Genomic DNA, 18,317 nt, shown 5'->3' with positions numbered 1-18,317 from the left:
GTAGTTGCTGTGGAAATTGAGGATTTGGTCATTGTGGGTTGTTTTTCTGTAGACTGACGTTTGGAACTGCCCATTGGTCTTATGCACAACTTTAAGATCCAAAAATGGAAGGTGATTGTTATTTTCTTCTTCCCTTGTGAATACACTGTTGACGAGGCAGCATGTCTCTTCTAATTTGGTGCGTGTAATGATGACAGATCTGTCATCTACGTACCAGATCCACAGTTTAGGTTCAATGCCGGTGAGGGTGGTGTGTTCTAGTCTTTGCATGACTGCTTCTGAGATGGGTGATCCCATTGGTATACCGTTGATCTATTTGTATATCTGACCATTAAAGACAAAGTGTGTAGTGAGGCACAGCTCTAACAATTTAAGTGTGTTGTCCTTGTTGATGGAGTTGCTGGCCTGCGTTACTGCTTCCTCCAGTAATGTGGCCACTGTTTCCTTGGCTAATGGGATGTCGATTGACATGAATAAAGCTGTGATGTAAAAGGAAACCATAAATCTTGTCGTTGCTGATTTTTATGTTCTTGAGGGTAGTCAGAAAATCTTGGGTTGGAGTGAATAGAATGAGGTGACCCATCCAAGTGTTTCAATCGCTGTTGTCCAAGGACCTGCAACAATCGCCACCTGTTAGTAAGTGGTTCTATCTGCAAGCAATGCCTGTACTTTCTAAGCATCGTCTGGTTTTTGTCGTATGGCTTGTTGTGTTTCATCCGTCAGTTTGTTGTCTTTTAATGTATTCTCCAGAACGGCCATGAAATCTGTTCAGTTCGCATCGTTGTGGTTATAGTTCAGTCCTCGTAATAGGGCAGCTTTCTCAGTTTCTGAGAGTTTTCTGTTCGATAGGTTTCTTATTGTCCTTGTTTTTGTGGTGGAATCAGTTTGGTGAGCTTCTCCTGTAGCTTGTGTCTCCTCTTAGTTTTGGTTTTGTGTTGATTGATGGTGATGGCCTGTTTTACAATTGTAGTCCACTGCTGGTCCATAGAGTTTAGATACTGTGATTTTTGGCACACGATTTCTCGTTCGTACCTGTGGAGTCGTTTACGGGCATCGTTGATCATTGCTCATAGTATTCTGTTCAGTTATTTTAGATGCCTGTGGGTTGTTGAGTGGAGGTTTATATTTCATGCTGCAGGGCAGTACTTGGTTCCTGAGGTATTCATGGAGGAAGTGAAGTTGTTTGCGGGTGCAGCTCAATCGGGCGGCAAAGGATTCCCACTGTTTGGCAATTTTTAGCATGTTACCCCATAGTTGTTTAAAGTTTTGGCAAAGATCTGTAGCTCAGCTTGTGGATGAGGTTGTTGACTTGCTCACGAAGCTGGCTTGTTTTTGTTCAGACGTCTTGTCACCATGCTAAGTGACATCATCAATGGAGCCTTTGATAAAGTGATGTTAAACTGCTCCACTTGGAATTTATACTGTCCAGCCTGTTATGGGGAGTACTGTCATTTGCAGTTTTGATCTGTATGGGTTTGTATATGGGGTCCATTTCTATATGTTTGTCAATTGAAGTACGGGTGGAGAGCCATGCCTCTAGGAATTCCTGTGCATGTCTACGTTCGGCTTGAGCTATTATGGAGGCAAATGCTGCACAAAGGAAAATACCCGTGTTTGTTCAAGACATTCATCTCCGTTCCAGGGTTTCACTGCAGGAGTTCCTCAAGCAGAATGCTAGGTCTAACTATTTTCAACTGCTTCATCAGTGAACTTTCCTTCAACAGAGGGTCAGAAGTATGGATGTTCACTGATAATTATGGACTATTATAACACCTCAGATACTCAGATAACAAAGCAGTCCATGATGAAAAGCTGCAGGTGTTACGCAACATTCAGTCTTAGGTTTATATATCATATGCATGTTGCATGCCACTCAATGTTCTAGGAGTACTATCTCTAATAAAGGGAGCAGATAAACATCTCATCTTAATATTCAATGACATTACCATCTCCGAGTCCCAGCATCAATTTCCCAGGGCCACCATGACCTGAAACATAAAAGTGAACTAGTCCCATAAATACTGTGACCACAAAAGCAGGCCAGAGAAGAGGTAACACATAATGAGTAACTCACCTCTCAACAGTGCAAAGCCATTTCACCATCTACAAGGTACACATCAGGTGTATGAGAGAATACTCTCCACTTTCTTGACTGAATACAACTCAAACATCATTTAGGCAGCTTGACAATATCCAGGGGAAAAAAAAAGCCCGCTTGACTGTTCTCCATCCACCATCTCCAAAAGTACACAATGCTGCAGTGTGTACAATGCACCAGATACGCTGCAGTAATTCATTCACCAAGACTCCTGTGATAGCACCTTCCAAACCCTTAATGTCTACAGCCTGGAAGAACAATTGTAGCAGGCTCACGGGAATACTATAACCTGAAAATTTCCCTCCAAGTCACTTATCATCTACCTCATTGTCACCGGATAATATCCTGGAAATGCTGATCTGACAGCACTTGGGGTGAACTTAGAATACACAGACTGCTGCAGTTCTAACAGGTTCCAATGCCATACCTTCCAAAGGACAAAGGGTGGACAAAAATTAGTGTTATTGCTAGCAATGATCAGATCCTATTAATGAATTTTTTAAAAAGCGAAGGTGGCAGTAATAGCACATGATCTAGGGTGTACTATTATCAGCATAGATAGAGGATTAGTTATCTCACAGAAAGCAGACATAACTGGGTAAGTGAGAGTGTGGGGGGGGGGTGGGTTGGTGGGGGAGTCAAATGCCATAGGATTCAGTACTCGGGCCTCAACCTCATTAACGATGCATTTCTGTAGGTAAAATAAAACATAGAAAAAAACAGAAATTCAAAAATAGAAATGTTTGCTATCCAGAATAATGGAAGTTGAATGAGACAGTAGAAACAAATAATATGCCCCAGTAACCTGTGATGGAACCTCTTATTTCCAATTCAGAAATATTTTGAATGCAGGATAAAGAGGAATAACATTATAAGACTACTGACGTCAAGGTAGTTGTTGTGGTAAACCTGGAGGAACAATTTACAAGATTGCATGACAACACATACATCAATCCAAGAATTCAGAAGAACAAGGACTACTACATTTTGGAGGAAAAGTATAAATTCTGAATTAAAAGATTTTTTAAAAAAAAGTAGAGTGAAGGAAGAGTGTGTTTGAGCGCCGATATTTGAAATAACTTACATCACTATCAGCTGGTTACACATCTAATAAAGGGGATCAACTATTGCTGATACAGCCAACGCAATTTTCATCCCATTGTTATCAAAATAATAAAAGTAGGAAATGTTCAACATTAAGGAAGTGATCTATACCATCAACTGTACCACTGCACAGTAATCTGGTGAAGCTGATTACACTTCTATGTGGAATGAATGTGCTGTATTGTCAATTTGTATGCTTTTGATTTTTCCTCTACAAACATACATGTAAGGAAAAATAGTACAAATATTTAAGTGCATATTAGCTACCTTTTAAAAAAAAAATCCAGAAAGGTAAATCATGTTTACAATTTCCTGCTTACTCTCAAGTTGCTTTACTTCTCAGTCCTTTACTCCATGTAGATCTAGTCCTTCAAAGCAATGTATTTTACTGTTGCAAATTTAATAAACATTTTTATCTCATTTCATTATAACTTGTTTGTGTTGCTAGTTCCTTTTCTCCATATGTTTCAGTAATTTTAGGAAGGTTGGCAAAAGGATAATACTTACTAGTCTGGATGGTCCATGTTTCATTAAAACCTGAAATGAGAGCAAAACATATTAAATGTACAGAAATGCTGTTAAATGACTATGCCTTTTCAAAACTGGCCAGTTCTGTTTAACCACAATACAAAATAACATGCAGATGTGTTCATAACCAAAGCAACAATTCAAATCAGGACTTGTATAGAAACTTACTCAAGCCACTCCATCAACATCCTGGGGGTTACCATTGAACTGAACTGATCAGTCATAAAAATACTGTGGTTACAAGAACGGCACAATGGCCGAGTGGTTAGCATTGTTGCCTCACAGCACGAGGAACCTGGGTTCAATCCCAGCCTTAGGTGACTGTCTGCATGGCATTTACACATTCACTGCGTAGGTTTCCTCCTGGTGCTTCAGTTTCCTCCCACAGTCCAAAGATGTAGGGGTTAGATGGATTGGCCGTGCTAAGTTGCCCACAGTGTGCAGGTTAGGTGGATTAGTCATTGGAGATGCAAGGTTAGAGGAGGAGGGCAAGGGTGTAGTCTGGGTGGGATGTTCTTCAGAGTCAGAGTCAATGTGGACATGTTGGGCTGAATGGCCTGTTTCCACATTGTGGGGATTCTATGAGGTTTGTGGCTTGGAAATGTATATGTTGTGTAACTCACCTCCTACCTCCACAAAGCCTGTCCACCATCCAAATGGTACAAAAATCATGAGAGAGAGTTCGTACTGGTTTTAAAGGTTCAAACAAGACTCTCTGTCTTATGTCAGCACATCTTTTTAACATAACCATCTATTTATCTATCCCTCAAGCATTTATCCAGTTTCCATTTAGCTATTTGCCTCAGCTACTCCATGTGGAAGGAAAGTCCAAACTTTCATCATTCTCCAAAAAAAGTTTCTCATAAGTTCTTTATTTGGTTCCCTAGTTATATTGATAACTTTAGTTCTGAACTCCCCAACAAGTGAAAGCATCTACTCAATGTCCAGATTATTGAATATTTCAAAAGTTTAAAGAACTTTGTCGGGTCACTTGTCAATGAAAGGATGTACAGAAAAGGAGCCTTGGCCTTCTTAGTCTTCCTCAAGATAGTTATATTCCCCAGTTCTGGTATTAATACTATGATGCCTAAAACTCCTGTGCTGAAGTGTATTTTATGGAAATCTGTGCAAAGTACTCCAAGTGTGACCCAGCCAAAATTTTGAACAAGTTTAACACAACTCTTATGGTTGTGAAGTCTATTCCATCTTTGATCTGCACTTTTTGTCTTGATAACCTGTGTCACTATACTTAATTATTTGATTATTTTTACCCAGATCAATTTTCTGCCACCACCCTATTAGACTCCTATTTCTTATAACTTATGCATGTTCACTGAAAGACTCACCTGACAACTTAATGCCAACTCACCCTCCATACCTTTATATCCTCAATGCCAACTCACTCAGTATCTATCTTGCTTAGAACTCAGCGGTGATGTGAGGTTTAAAAAAAAAGGTCTCAACTTGTACCACTGTCTTCACTATACTAAAAACTTCACTAGATACCTAGTCTGCTAAGTGACAAGTAATATTTTGAACTCAAGTGCCAGGCAATGACACCAACAAGAAAGAATCTAACTATCACTATTTGCTGTTCAATAGCATTGACTTCACTGAATTCCCTACTATCAACATCCTGTGGTTACCACTGACCAGAAACTGAACCGGATCAGCCACAAAAATATTGTGCTGCAAGAAAAGATCAAAATCTAGCAATTCTGCAATGAGCAACTCACGTCCTGACTCTCAAAGCCTGTCTACAATCTGCAAGGCACAAGTCATTGATGTGATGTAATATTCTCTATTTGTCTGTTGAATGCGACTCAATCAAGGTTCAAAAATGTCCACCCCATCCAGAACAAAGTAGCCTGCTTGACTGTCACCATATCACCACATTCTACATTCACTCCCCTCACCACTGATGCACAGTAGCAGCAATGCGTACCATCTATAAGCTATACTGCAGGAGCTCACCAAGATTCCTTCGACAGCACCTTACGAATACACGACCTCCATCAGTTAGATGAATACAGAATGCTTCTCTGCAGCTTTCTGCCTTTTTAATGCAGTCATGAAAACAGAATTAGTCTTGAAATCAGTCTCTCCCATGAAAAGATGCATTTGAGCACTTGACATTATTAGAATTTAGATCATAAATGCAGCCAACTTTTCATATGAAAGGGAAGACAATTAACATTCAGATGATCACTATAGTGGCCAAGCTAAGGCAAATCAATTGTGTTCACTGGAGAGACAAAGTTCAAACGATGAATTATACTTACCTTTCCAGACAATGATGGTTTTCCTTGTTTGACCAAGATACAAAGCTCTAACCAATTATAAGTTAGCAGAAAAATTTTGACCCAAAGTCACTGGACTTTGGAAGAAATAATGACTGAAAAAAAAGAACCTTAAATAGCTTATCTTCAGATGAGCCTTATGTAGGCATATGGCAAAGTATTACAATTAGTTGTCATTGAAAATCTGTAGCATTACAGATATTAGCGAGTTTTGAGAAGATTTGTAGCTCAGGTTGAGGTTCTGGATGGGAGTTTGCTCGCTGAGCTGGAAGGTTAGTTTTCAGACGTTTCGTCACAATTCTAGGTAACATTATCAGTGAGCCTCCGACGAAGTGCTGGTGTTATGTCCCGCTTTCTATTTATCTGGTTAGGTTTCCTTGGGTTGTTGATGTCATTTCCTGTTCTTTTTCTCAGGGGATGGTAGATTGGCTCCAAATCAATGTGTTTGTTGATGGCGTTCCGGTTGGAATGCCACGCTTCTAGGAATTCTCGTGCATGTCTCTTTTTAGCTTGTCCTAGGATGGATGTGTTGTCCCAATCAAAGTGGTGTCCTTCCTTATCTGTATGTAAGGATACGAGTGACAGTGGGTCATGTTGTTTTGTGGCTAGCTGATGTTCATGTATCCTGGTGGCTAGCTTTCTGCCAGTTTGTCACAGTTCTTGCAAGGTATTTTGTAGATGTTTGTTTTGTTTGCTGTCTGTATAGGGTCTTTTAAGTTCATTAGCTGCTGTTTTAGTGTGTTGGTGGGTTTGTGGGCTACCCTGATGCCAAGAGGTCCGAGTAGTCTGGCAGTCATTTCCGAAATGTCTTTGATGTAGGGGACCATAACCATAACCACTCTCCCCTACATCAAAGACATTTCCGAAATGACTGCCAGACTACTCGGACCTCTTGGCATCAGGGTAGCCCACAAACCCACCAACACACTAAAACAGCAGCTAATGAACTTAAAAGACCCTATACAGACAGCAAACAAAACAAACATCTACAAAATACCTTGCAAGAACTGTGACAAACACTACATTGGACAAACTGGCAGGAAGCTAGCCACCAGGATACATGAACATCAACTAGCCACAAAAACGACATGACCCACTATCACTCGTATCCTTACATACAGATAAGGAAGGACACCACTTTGATTGGGACAACACATCCATCCTAGGGCAAGCCAAACAGAGACATGCACGAGAATTCCTAGAAGCATGGCATTCCAACCGGAACTCCATCAACAAACACATTGACTCCAAGTCAATCTACCATCTCCTGAGAAAAAAGAACAGGAAATGACATCACCAACCCAAGGAAACCTAACCAGATAAATAGAAAGCGGGACATAACACCAGCGCTTCGGAGGCTCACTGATGATGTTACCTAGAATGGTGACGAAACGTCTGAAAACTAACCTTCCAGCTCAGCGAGCAAACTCACATCCATTACAGATATTTTTAAATCTACATTTTGTAGTGCAGCTTGCCTGCATTCTGATGTGCCATAACACCTTGATGTACTTCTTTGCTCAATGCGAGGTCTGGATTGCTAAGGCAAGGAACACATTTTGTAGTGCCGTCAGTAGGATAGTGCTGCCATAACAAGGGAAATATCACAACATTCAAGGCCATGCACTAAGTGCTGGAAAGTGGGATTAATGAAGACCGGTTTGGCATAGTTTTGATGGCCCTCTTTTGAGCTGTGTGGCTGTATGACTCAATAAGTAGCATAAGTGGTGTCTCCAACAATCTGTAAGCACCTCTCCAAGCCAGACATCATTCTGACTTGGAATTATAATCACTGCTCTGTCACTGTCAATGAGTCAAAACATGGAATTCTTTCCCTAAAAACACCATGGGTGTACGTACATGCCAAGTACCAAAGTGATTCAAGTCAGTATCTCACCACCATCTTCTCAAAGCCAATAAAAGAATAGGTAATAAGTTCTGGTCTAGTAGGTGATACTCAAATTCTATGACTCAATTAAAATACCCCTTGTATGAAAACTCATTCAAAGCTAATCATATGTGGTTATTCTCTGAGTAAACCAAACAGCTATGTATAATACCATAAACACAGCTAAAACTTTGGGTTGTCAACTAAACTGTGAACTTTGAACACTCTGCTAAAAATATAGTTAGTGAAGATTCATAATATATTGCTTTATTGTGGAACCCAAGTTCCCAAATAGAGGAAAACTGAATTTCAATTTTCCTTTCTATTAAAGTCCTTTCTTTCAAATAAAAAGACAGTCATGTGATTTAAGCTAAAAAGGTCCACAAACAACGATCTCCTCAGATAGCTAAAGTATTCATTAACTTGAGTTTCACGATCCTAAGACAGAAAGACATTCACAAAATATCAAAGCATGACCATTATACTGGCCTTATTCATCATTCTAGAATATTCATGTCTCTTCCATAAATCTGTGACTCCCATTGAGCAGGTTAAGTCCCTTTTTACTGCCAAATTGAGGGCTGTCTAAATTCATCACTGTCATATTCAGGGTTCCCCAAGGTATGATTCCATTCCTCTTCCTTTACTGGCAAAAATGCAACATTCAGAATTGGGGACAGGACCTCTGCATTCACGTCATACCACTATTTATCCAGGCCATTACTTCACCAATATGCTGACCCAGGGTTCAAGACAGCAGCAGAGAAAAGTGCTGCAGGAGGAGCTCCTCTGCTCACCAGTTCCTTTTTCTTTCTTTACCGACTTTTCTGCAGTTTTTCTACCCCTAACCGAACTTTTAATTTCTTAAGCTACCCGACCCGGAGGGAATGGAGGCGAGTCAGGATCCAACCCAGTCCTGGAAGTGAGTTACAACCGAAGCCTGGAGTGGGAGCTCACCGAGCGCAGGCCACCCTGTGAAGCAAGTCCTGGAGGCAAGTCCCAGAGTCGAGTCTGGGCCGGAGGCCAGCACGTGGAGGCAGCGAGGCCTTGTGTTCTGCAGCATGGTGGGCATAGACTCAATGAAAAAGGACGATAGAGTTGAATAGTTTCAAAGATACTCGAAGTCCAGAAGGGGAATAAAAAGTAAGGTGAGTACTTTTTAAAAACTTTGTATTACTATGTTAGACGTTTTTCCACTCTTTCAATTCTGTAACAAACACTTAAAGTATCTTGTACCTAGGTACTCTAACTAACATGGCGCTAAAGAGGTGACATTACAAACTTTTCACTGCATTCATTCAAGCACGTGACATTAAAGACTATTCTATTCCATTGATAAGTTGTTAGGTCTTTGTAGTTATCCACATTTATTAAACATGCTTAAACGCTGAACAAATTTACATTGGTATCTACATAATGGAAAATGCCATAAACAGCTAAAGTCACAAATCACCAAGTATTATGGAAAAATAATTCTTTAGAGGTGTACCTATACATTTGTGTAAATATGCACTTTTTTTATGTTATAAAGGAACAGAAAGATGCACTAAAGGTTTCCAAGCTGAATTTTCAAACTTATCAAATCACTCAATTACTTGCATTTATTTGTTGAGGCAGAGAGTTCAAGTGCAGGGAAATTTTGCTGGAACTGTATAAAATGATGGTTAGGTCACAGCAACAGTATTGTGTGCAGTTCTGGAATCTACAACATAGAACGGTGATTGCACTGGGGAAGGTGCAGTGGAGATTTACCAGGATGTTGCCTGGGCTGGACGTTTTATTTATGAAGACTAGTTATGTTTTAGTTATATTTTCTATGGAATGGAGGAGACTGAGGGGGTGGGGGGCAGCGACATGATTGAGATGTAGAAAGCTATGAGAAGCATAGACAGGCTGAATGGGAAGGGATCCTCTTTTTCCACATCAATTAATATTGGGGAATGCACATACAAATCATACTGCATCCAATTCATCCCAAAAAAATCTTAACTAACAATTTCAATGGACCTACAAATTGAATAGAAGTTGTCCTACTGGGAGCACCCACCATGGGCTCATGAAGGGTAGGTCATGTCTAACTAATTTGGTGGAATTCTTTGAGGACATTACTTGCATAGTGGACAATGGGGAACCTGTGGATGTGGTGTATCTGGATTTCCAGAAGGCATTTGACAAGGTGCCACACCAAAGGCGGCTACAAAAGATAAAGTTCCACGGTATTACAGGTAATGTATTGGCATAGAGGATTGGTTGACCAACAAAAAGCAGAGTAGGGGTAAATGGGTGTTTTTCTGGTTGGCGTTTAGTGGCTAGTGGTGTGCCTCTGGGACCAGTGTTTGGACCACTATTGTTTATAATTTACATAGATGAATTGGAGTTGGAGACTAAGTGTGGTGTGTCAAAATTTGCAGATGGAACTAAGATGAGTGGCAGAAGACACTGAACGTCTGCAGAGGGATATAGATAGTCTAAATGAGTGGGCAAAGGTCTGGCAGATGGAGTACAATATTGATTAGTGTGAGGTCATCCATTTTGGTAGAAATATCAGCAAAATGTACTATGTTTTAAATGGTAAAAAATTGCAGCACATTGCTGTGCAGAGGGACTTGGGTTCCTTGTACATGAATTGCTAAAAGTAGGGTTGCAGGTGCAGCAGGTAATTAGAAAGGCAAATGGAATTTTGTCTGCCATTGCTTGAGGGATGGGGTTTAAAAACAGGGAGGCTATGCTGCAGCTGTTTAGAGTGCTGGTGGGGCCACACCTGGAGTACTGTGTGCAGTTTTGGTCTCCTTACTTGAGAAGGGATATATTAGCACTGGAGGGGGTACACAGGCGATTCATTCGGTTGAATCCAGAGCTGAGAGGGTTGGATGATAAGGAGAGACTGAGTAGACTGGGATTATACTCATTAGAATTCAGAAGAATGAGGGAGATCTTGTAGAAACATAAGATTATGAAGGGAATAAATAAGATGGAGGCAGAGAGGTTGTTTCCACAAGCAGGTGAAACTAGGACTAGGGGGTATCGCCTCAAAATAAAGGGAAACAGATGTAGGACTGAAGTCAGGAGGAACATCTTCACCAAAACGGTTGTGAAACTGTGGAATTCCCTGCTCAGTGAAGCTACCTCACTGAATGTGTTTTAAGACAAGGCTAGATAAATTTTTGAACAGAAAAAGAATTAAGGGTTATGGTGAGCGGGCAAGTAAGTGGACCTAAGTCTTAAAAAGATCAGCCATGATCTTATGAAATGGCGGGACAGGCACGAGGGGCTAAATGGCCTACTCCTGCTCCTAGTTCGTATGTTAGGGCTTTTGGCCTCTCGAGCCACTTTGACAGGCACACATTTATAGCAGGAAAACTCAAACAATACGAACAATGGACATGAACAATTAAAAAGTGAAAGAACTATGGATGCTGTGAATCTGAAAATATGAAGAAGGGTCTCGGCCCAAAACGTCACCCTTCCTGCTCCTCTGATTTTGCTTGGCCTGCTGTGTTCATCCAGCTCTACAGCTTGTAAACTCAGATTCTCTAGCATGTGCAGTTCCACTATCTCTTGTTCTTCCAGCTTGCATTGTGGCTCACTGCAACAGCACAGCAAGCCAGAGACAGAGATGTTGGCCAGCAAGCAGGGTGATGCATTAAAGTGGCAGGCAACAGGTAGTTGAGGATCTTTATTGTAAGCAGAACGTAGATGTTGTGCAAAGCTGCCACTTGGTCTATGCTTCGTTTCCCCAATGTTGAGGAGACCACATAGTGAGCAACAAATGCAGTAGACTAGATTCTGGGAAGTGCAGGTGAAGTGTTGCTTCACTTGGAAGGCCTGTTTGGGCCCTTCATTACTAGGGAGGAAGGAGGTAAATGGGCAGGTAAATGGTACATGCCCTCACTGTCACCTGGGCTATCGCTGACTTGTCCCTTCCCATCCTTGGCATTTGTTTCCATTTTTGGGGACAGACCGGCCACTAATATCCACTACAAACCCACTGACTCCCACAGCTACCTAGACTATACATCCTCACACCCCACCTCCTATAAAGACTCCATCCAATTCTCTCAGCTCCTCTATCTCTGTCGCATATATTCAGATGAGGTCAACTTCAACAAGGGAGCCTACGAAATGTCCAACTTCTTCTTCAGCTGAGGATTCCTCAGCTCTGTTGTCTACAGGGCCCTCAACCAAGTTTGACCCATCTCCTGAACTTCCGCCCTCACCCCTTCTCTTCCCTCCTACAATAGTGATAGGGATCTCCTTGTCCTTATGTACCATCCCACCAGCATCCCACATCCAGATCATCAGATGTCATTTCTGCCACCTCTAGCAAGATGCCACCAGATGCATATTCCTCTCCCCTTCCTTGTCTGCTTTCCGCAAGGACCGTTCCCTCCAGGACACCCTGGTCCACACTTCCTTCATCCCCAACACTCCCCCATAGCCCCATGGCACCTTCCCCTGTAACCAGCAAAGATGCAACACCTGCCCATCTACCTCCTCCCTCCCCTGTATCCAAGTGAACCAATGTTTCACCTGCATTTCCCAGAATCTAGTCTACAGCATTCGCTGCATCTATGTTCTGCCCGCATAAAAAAAAGACCCTGAACTATCTGTTGCCTGCCACTTTAAATGCACCACCCTGTTCCGTAGGCAACATTTCTGTCTCCGGCTTGCTGTCGTGTTCCAGCGAACCTCAATGTCTCATTTTCCACATGTGGACCCTGCAACCCTCTGGACTTAATATCGAGTTCAATAGTTTTAGGGCCTAAACTCTCCCATGTCCCAGCCCTCTACCCCAAACAGCAGGCCTCGTCACCACAGAGCCTACCATTACACACCACTTGTTGTTAGTCACTAACAATCCCCATTAACAACTATTCACTCTCCCAGCCTGATCGTTATCAACTCTTTGTCTGTCCAACTGCTCTTCTCTCTCTTTTGGCTCTACCTTATCGTTTACTCCCTCCCCCATTCCCCTTCATTTTTTCCTGCATATAAACTGACATTTTCCCAGCCACTATCAGTTCTGAGGAAGGATGACCAGACCCAAAATGTTAACTTTTTTTTCCTTCACAGTTGCTGCTAGACCTGCTTTTCCAGCAACTTTGTTTTTGTGCATGAACAGTTAATCATCACAATGATAAGTTATTGTTAAGTATTGCAACATGACTAACAATCACAAAATCATTAATATATCAATACAGCACTAGCTAAAACTGAATCAATAATTCATACTACAGATGCAACAAATTTATTGACGCATATTCTGTAGATGTGAAATAAAATAATGCGCACTCATGAATTAATAAATTCAGAGTATGAGAAAATGCACAAATCAATAAATTAACCAAGCAACAGACAGCACTGAATTAATGAAGTCATGAAACAATGGGCAAATGAACAAAATCAGTAAGTTAAGAGAACAATCTACAACTTCAAATGAATGAGTTAAATAATGAAGAAAAAGAAAAACCAAGAGATTCATAACTAAAAGGAACAGTGAGCAACAGAGAATTAATACAGAACTAGCCACCAGTAGAATTTGTAAATTAATAGATCATGGGGTAAGAGAAACATCAGTGAACTGTGAAGGAATGAGGCAAAAATGAATAAGTGACTGGACCAGCGGGCACATGTTAATACAGTATTTGGCACCAATCAATCATAAAGTGAATAGAGCATCAACCAATAGTGACTGCTTGGAAACAACAGATCTCTTGAGGTCTTGTATATTTGTTCTCCCACAGTTACGAAGAAAGAAGATCTTTGCTTAGAAATGGAGCAGAACTGGCAAGGTAAAATCCACAACTCAGGTTACTGGTGGTAAATTAACAAAATTCAAGACTATCACGAGAACTAGATGATAAGCAGAGATAGCAGCAGGTACCACTAAAAAAAACACAGCGAGAAATGATTTCTCTTGAATATTCTTTAGGGAAGGGCAAAAGATCAGGCCTAACTGGGTGATAATATCAGCTGTAAGTGTTGGAAGGCCAGAAACACCTGTGCCCAGCAATTGTTTTATATGAATTACAGATGTTCTTATAGAATTTTACAATGACATCAAAACACAACTAAGGGTTTCTGACCATAACAAAGAAGATCTATACACAGGAAATGCATGCCATAAACAAAACTTCTTTTTAAAAATGTGTTTACGGGATGTGGGTGTCACTACCTTTTATTTCCTAGCCCCAATACCCTGGAGAAGAGGGTGGTGAGCTGTCCTCTTGAACTACTGTTGTATGTGAAGCAGGTACAGCCAATTTTACTGTCAGAAAGGGAGCTACGGGACTTTGAAGCCATGACAGTAAAGTATGATCCAAGTCAGTATGGTGTGTGGCTTAGAAGGACCTTACTGGTGATTATGTTCCCTGCAGCTGCCACAAATGCACTTCTAACTGGTAAAAGGAGCTTAGGTGTATCTTAAAATTTGAATTGATCTTCCGAAACATTACATGTGGGATATCAAGACCTACTATAATCTTTGAATAAAATAGGATTACATGACTGAGTAATAATTGAACCAGGGCATTATCACAACCTATCTTAGAAAGTTACAGCTTGTTCCTTTTCTTAAAAAAAAACATTTTCATGATCTATACCTTTCATCAGAAATGGGGGAGGGGGAGTTCTGAAATAAATAGGCAAAGATGGGGAGGTGGATCAAAGATGGATAGAGAAGATAGGTGGAGAGGACACAGACAAGTTAAAGAGGTGGAGATGGAGCCAGTAGAGTGTAGGTGGGGAGGAGATAGATCAGTCCGGGGAGGACAAACAAGTCAAGGGGGCGGGATGAGGTTAGTAGGTAGGACTTGGAGGTGCAGCTTGAGGTGGGAGGAGGGGATAGGTGAGAGGAAGAACAGGTTAGGGAGGCCAGGACGAGCTGGGCTGGTTTTGGGATGCAGTGGGGGAAGGGGAGATTTTGAAGCTTGTGAAATCCACATTGATACCATTGGGCTGCAGGTTTCCCAAGCAGAATGAGTTGCCGTTCTTGCAACCTTCGGGTGGCATCGTTGTGGCACTGCAGGAGGCCCAGGATGGACACGTCGTCTAAGGAATGGGAGGGGGAGTTGAAATGGTTCGCGACTGGGAGGTGCAGTTGTTTATTGCGAACCGAGTGTAGGTGTTCTGCAAAGCAGTCCCCAAGCCTCCGCTTGGTTTCCCCGATGTAGAGGGAGCCACACCGGGTACAGCGGTTGCAATATACTACATTGGCAGATGTGCAAGTGAACATCTGCTTGATCTCGAAAATCTTCTTGGGGCCTGGGATGGGGGTGAGGGAGGAGATGTGGGGGCAGGTGTAGCACTTCCTGTGGTTGCAGGGAAAAGTTCCGGGTGTGATGGGGTTGGAGTGGAGTGTGGAGCAGACAAGGGAGTCATGGAGAGAGTGGTCCCTCCGGAAAGCAGATAAGGGTGGGGAGGGAAAAATGTCTTTGGTGGTGGGGTCAGATTGCAGATGGCGGAAGTGTCAGAGGATGATGCACTGGATCCGGAGATTGGTGGGGTGGTATGTGAGGACAAGGGGGATTCTCTTTTGGCAGTTACTGCGGGGAGGGGGTGTGAGGGATGAGTTGCGGGAAATGCAGGAGACATGGTCAAGGGGTTCTCGACCACTGCGGTGGGGGGGGTAGTTGCAGTCCTTGAAAAACAAGGTCTTCTGAGATGTACGAGAGTGGAATGCCTCATCCTGGGAGCAGATGCAGCGGAGGCAAAGGAATTGGGAATACGGGATAGCATTTTTGCAGGAAGGTGGGTGGGAGGAGGTGTATGCTAGGTAGCTGTGGGAGTCGGTGGGCTTGAAATGGATATCGGTTTCTAGGTGGTTGCCTGAGATGGAGAAAGAGGTCCAGGAAGGAGAAGGAGTGTTAAGAGATAGTTCAGGTGAACTTGAGGTTGGGGTGGAAGGTGTTGGTGAAATGGATGAACTGTTCAAGCTCCTCTTGGGAGCAAGAGGCGGCGCCGATACAGTCATCAATGTAACAGAGGAAAAGGTGGGGTTTGGGGTTTGTGTAGGTACGGAAGAGGAATTGTTCCATGTTAACTACAAAGAGGCAGGCATAGCTTGGGACTATGCGGGACCCATGGCCACCCCTTTTTGTGTAGGAAGTGGGAGGAATCAAAAGAGAAGTTGTTATGGGTGAGGAAGAGTTCAGCTAAGCGGATGAGGGTGTCAGTGGAGGGGGACTGGTCGGGCCTGCGGGACAGGAAGAATCAGAGGGCCATTTCCCCTCCCCCTACTGCATCCCAAAACCAGTCCAGCCCATCCTGGCCTCCCTAACCTGTTCTTCCTCTCACCTATCCCCTCTCCCACCTCATGCCACGCCCCAATTTCCTACCTACTAACCTCAACCCGCCCCCTTGACCTGTCCGTCCTCCCCGGACTGATCTATCTCCTCCCTACCTACACTCCACCTCTTTGACCTTTCTGTCTCCTCTCCATCTATCTTCTCCTCTATCCATCTTCGATCCGCCTCCCCCTCTCCCTATTTATTTCAGGACCCTGTTCCCCTCCCCCATTTCTGATGAAGGGTCTAGGCCTGATACGTCAGCTTTTCTGCTCCTAAGATGTTGCTTAGCCTGCTGTGTTCATCCAGCTCTACACCATGTTATTTCAGATTCTCCAGCATCTGCAGTTCCTATTAGCTCTGACATTTTGATGATCAATTCCTTCGATCACATTTATAACAAAAGCTATGTAAACTTGACACTTTAAAATTCCCTGACATTTAGCACTGGCTCTATTGCAATCTGAACCAGAAAAAATACATAGATATGCAGTGCTTTTAGTAGAGATGGATTATATATTCTAAATGCTAGTTCACTAAAATTAAAACACACAAAATGTATGGCAACTGTTAAATCAAAAAGCATATTTCAAAATAACGCAGATCGCAATGAGCTGTTTGTAGTGTATTACGCACAGATCTGAAATACAGCTGATATTTTGCCCAAGATTCTACTCTGAAATGCGTGCAGGTACAACTTTTAAAAAGTTTTTCTTTAAAATAAACAATAATTTTACATTACTCTAATGCAGAAATAATAGGCTACTCTAATTTTCAAACGAATGGGAACAGAAGTCATTACAGTCATTTTGTTTACATACGAGATATTTATTTGAGTGACAAAGCTGTTCTCTTCCAAAAGACGGTTTCAAATATTTTGTTCACGAATATACATATAGTCGCTTACGCTCGACAGCCGTAAAAAAAATAACTCCCTATTTTCCTTCCTAAAAAGTACCTAAAATTATTTAATACTTTATTCAAAGGCAACCATTAAACTTACAATCCGCAGTATGTGACAGCAGCTTCTCAAATGGTTACAATACATTCTGATCGGTAAGTTAACATCTTTCCAAATACTCCCTAAAATAGCCAAGCAGTTATTCAGTAAATCCAAGAGACCACGCAGGAAACGCTGCAAGCTTCTGCCATCTTGCAGAGCAGCCGGGTGTTGGAAAACATCACATCCTAGAAATAAACCGCCTTCCCCTGCATCCTTCTAGGCCACGTTTCCATACGGAACATCAACGGCCGCTCAGTTTGCATCGAACATACAGACACAAAGCAGCAAGAAATTACAACACTACAGAACCTGTAACTTGGAGTCGAAATTAAACCAACTCTGTACAAGGGGCACGGCCCCTCGTTTAGCTTATGCTTCCCGCAGATGCGCTGGTGACGAACACGACAATAACAAAACGTCAGTCTCTATTCGTTTCGTTTTCCCTGCAGCGTGCTTGAAGTAATGTATCGAATATTCCACCACCTCCCCCCGGCAACAAGATTTCAATTGGTTGGGAGGGGTGGTTTCCCACCTATCAGATGTTACCTGTGTGGGAGTGGGCTGGAGGGACAGGAAGCAGCAGCTGCTGCTACTGCAGGCTTCAGGCGCTGAACGCGCCGCCTCAGGTGTGTCTCTGACGCACGCGCGCGTCGACAATGCCTGAAGAACACGTAGCATTCCAGCAGCTTGTCACTCAGCTGGTTCCGTTCCACAGCAACCTGCCATGGCCTCTCCCACTGCCGCTGGGGGCTAGCAGTTAGCAAATACATTCATCAAACCATCTCCTAAGTTATATAGCATCCCCACTGCACTTGCAAACTACCCCGCACACGAGTATGGACCCGTGTAGGCAGGGAAAGCATCATAATAAAGAGGTAGCCGGAACTGCCGATCCTGGAGTCTGAGCTTGCAGGGTGTGGAGCTGGATAAACACAGAGGTCAGCTCCACACCGTGTTATCTTATAATGAAGAGACTTATTCAAGTAAAAAAAGGTGTGACTAGAATGTAAATCAAAGGCACAGTCAAGTGGAAGGCTCACAGGTAAGTTTTTGGAGAGCAAATAGGTGGCGAAGTGGAGAAGACCAACTACAGAGATCTCGAGGACCAGAG

At 42.5% G+C, this 18,317-nt stretch overlaps 1 protein-coding gene across 6 annotated transcripts in view; it reads right to left on the bottom strand.

Annotated features, from left to right (window-relative positions):
* ica1 (islet cell autoantigen 1) overlaps positions 1 to 17,866 on the bottom strand; it is a 122,798-nt gene extending 104,932 nt beyond the window's left edge. For 2 of the 6 annotated variants that reach the window (XM_048522362.2, XM_048522390.2), the window contains exons 1-2: positions 17,516 to 17,679; positions 3,710 to 3,739 (exon numbers count right to left, since the gene is read on the bottom strand). In XM_048522362.2, coding sequence (XP_048378319.1) covers positions 3,710 to 3,726 — 17 coding nt within the window. In that variant the 5' untranslated portion in view covers positions 3,727 to 3,739; positions 17,516 to 17,679. The other 4 variants (XM_048522380.2, XM_048522400.2, XM_048522418.2 and 1 more) reach the window with 4 other exon arrangements.
* Between the last annotated feature and the right edge of the window lie 451 nt (positions 17,867 to 18,317).

Source organism: Stegostoma tigrinum, chromosome 2 (assembly GCF_030684315.1).
Source record: "Stegostoma tigrinum isolate sSteTig4 chromosome 2, sSteTig4.hap1, whole genome shotgun sequence".
In the NCBI taxonomy this organism is placed as follows: domain Eukaryota; kingdom Metazoa; phylum Chordata; class Chondrichthyes; order Orectolobiformes; family Stegostomatidae; genus Stegostoma; species Stegostoma tigrinum.
This window is presented reverse-complemented; position numbering and strand designations above follow the sequence as displayed.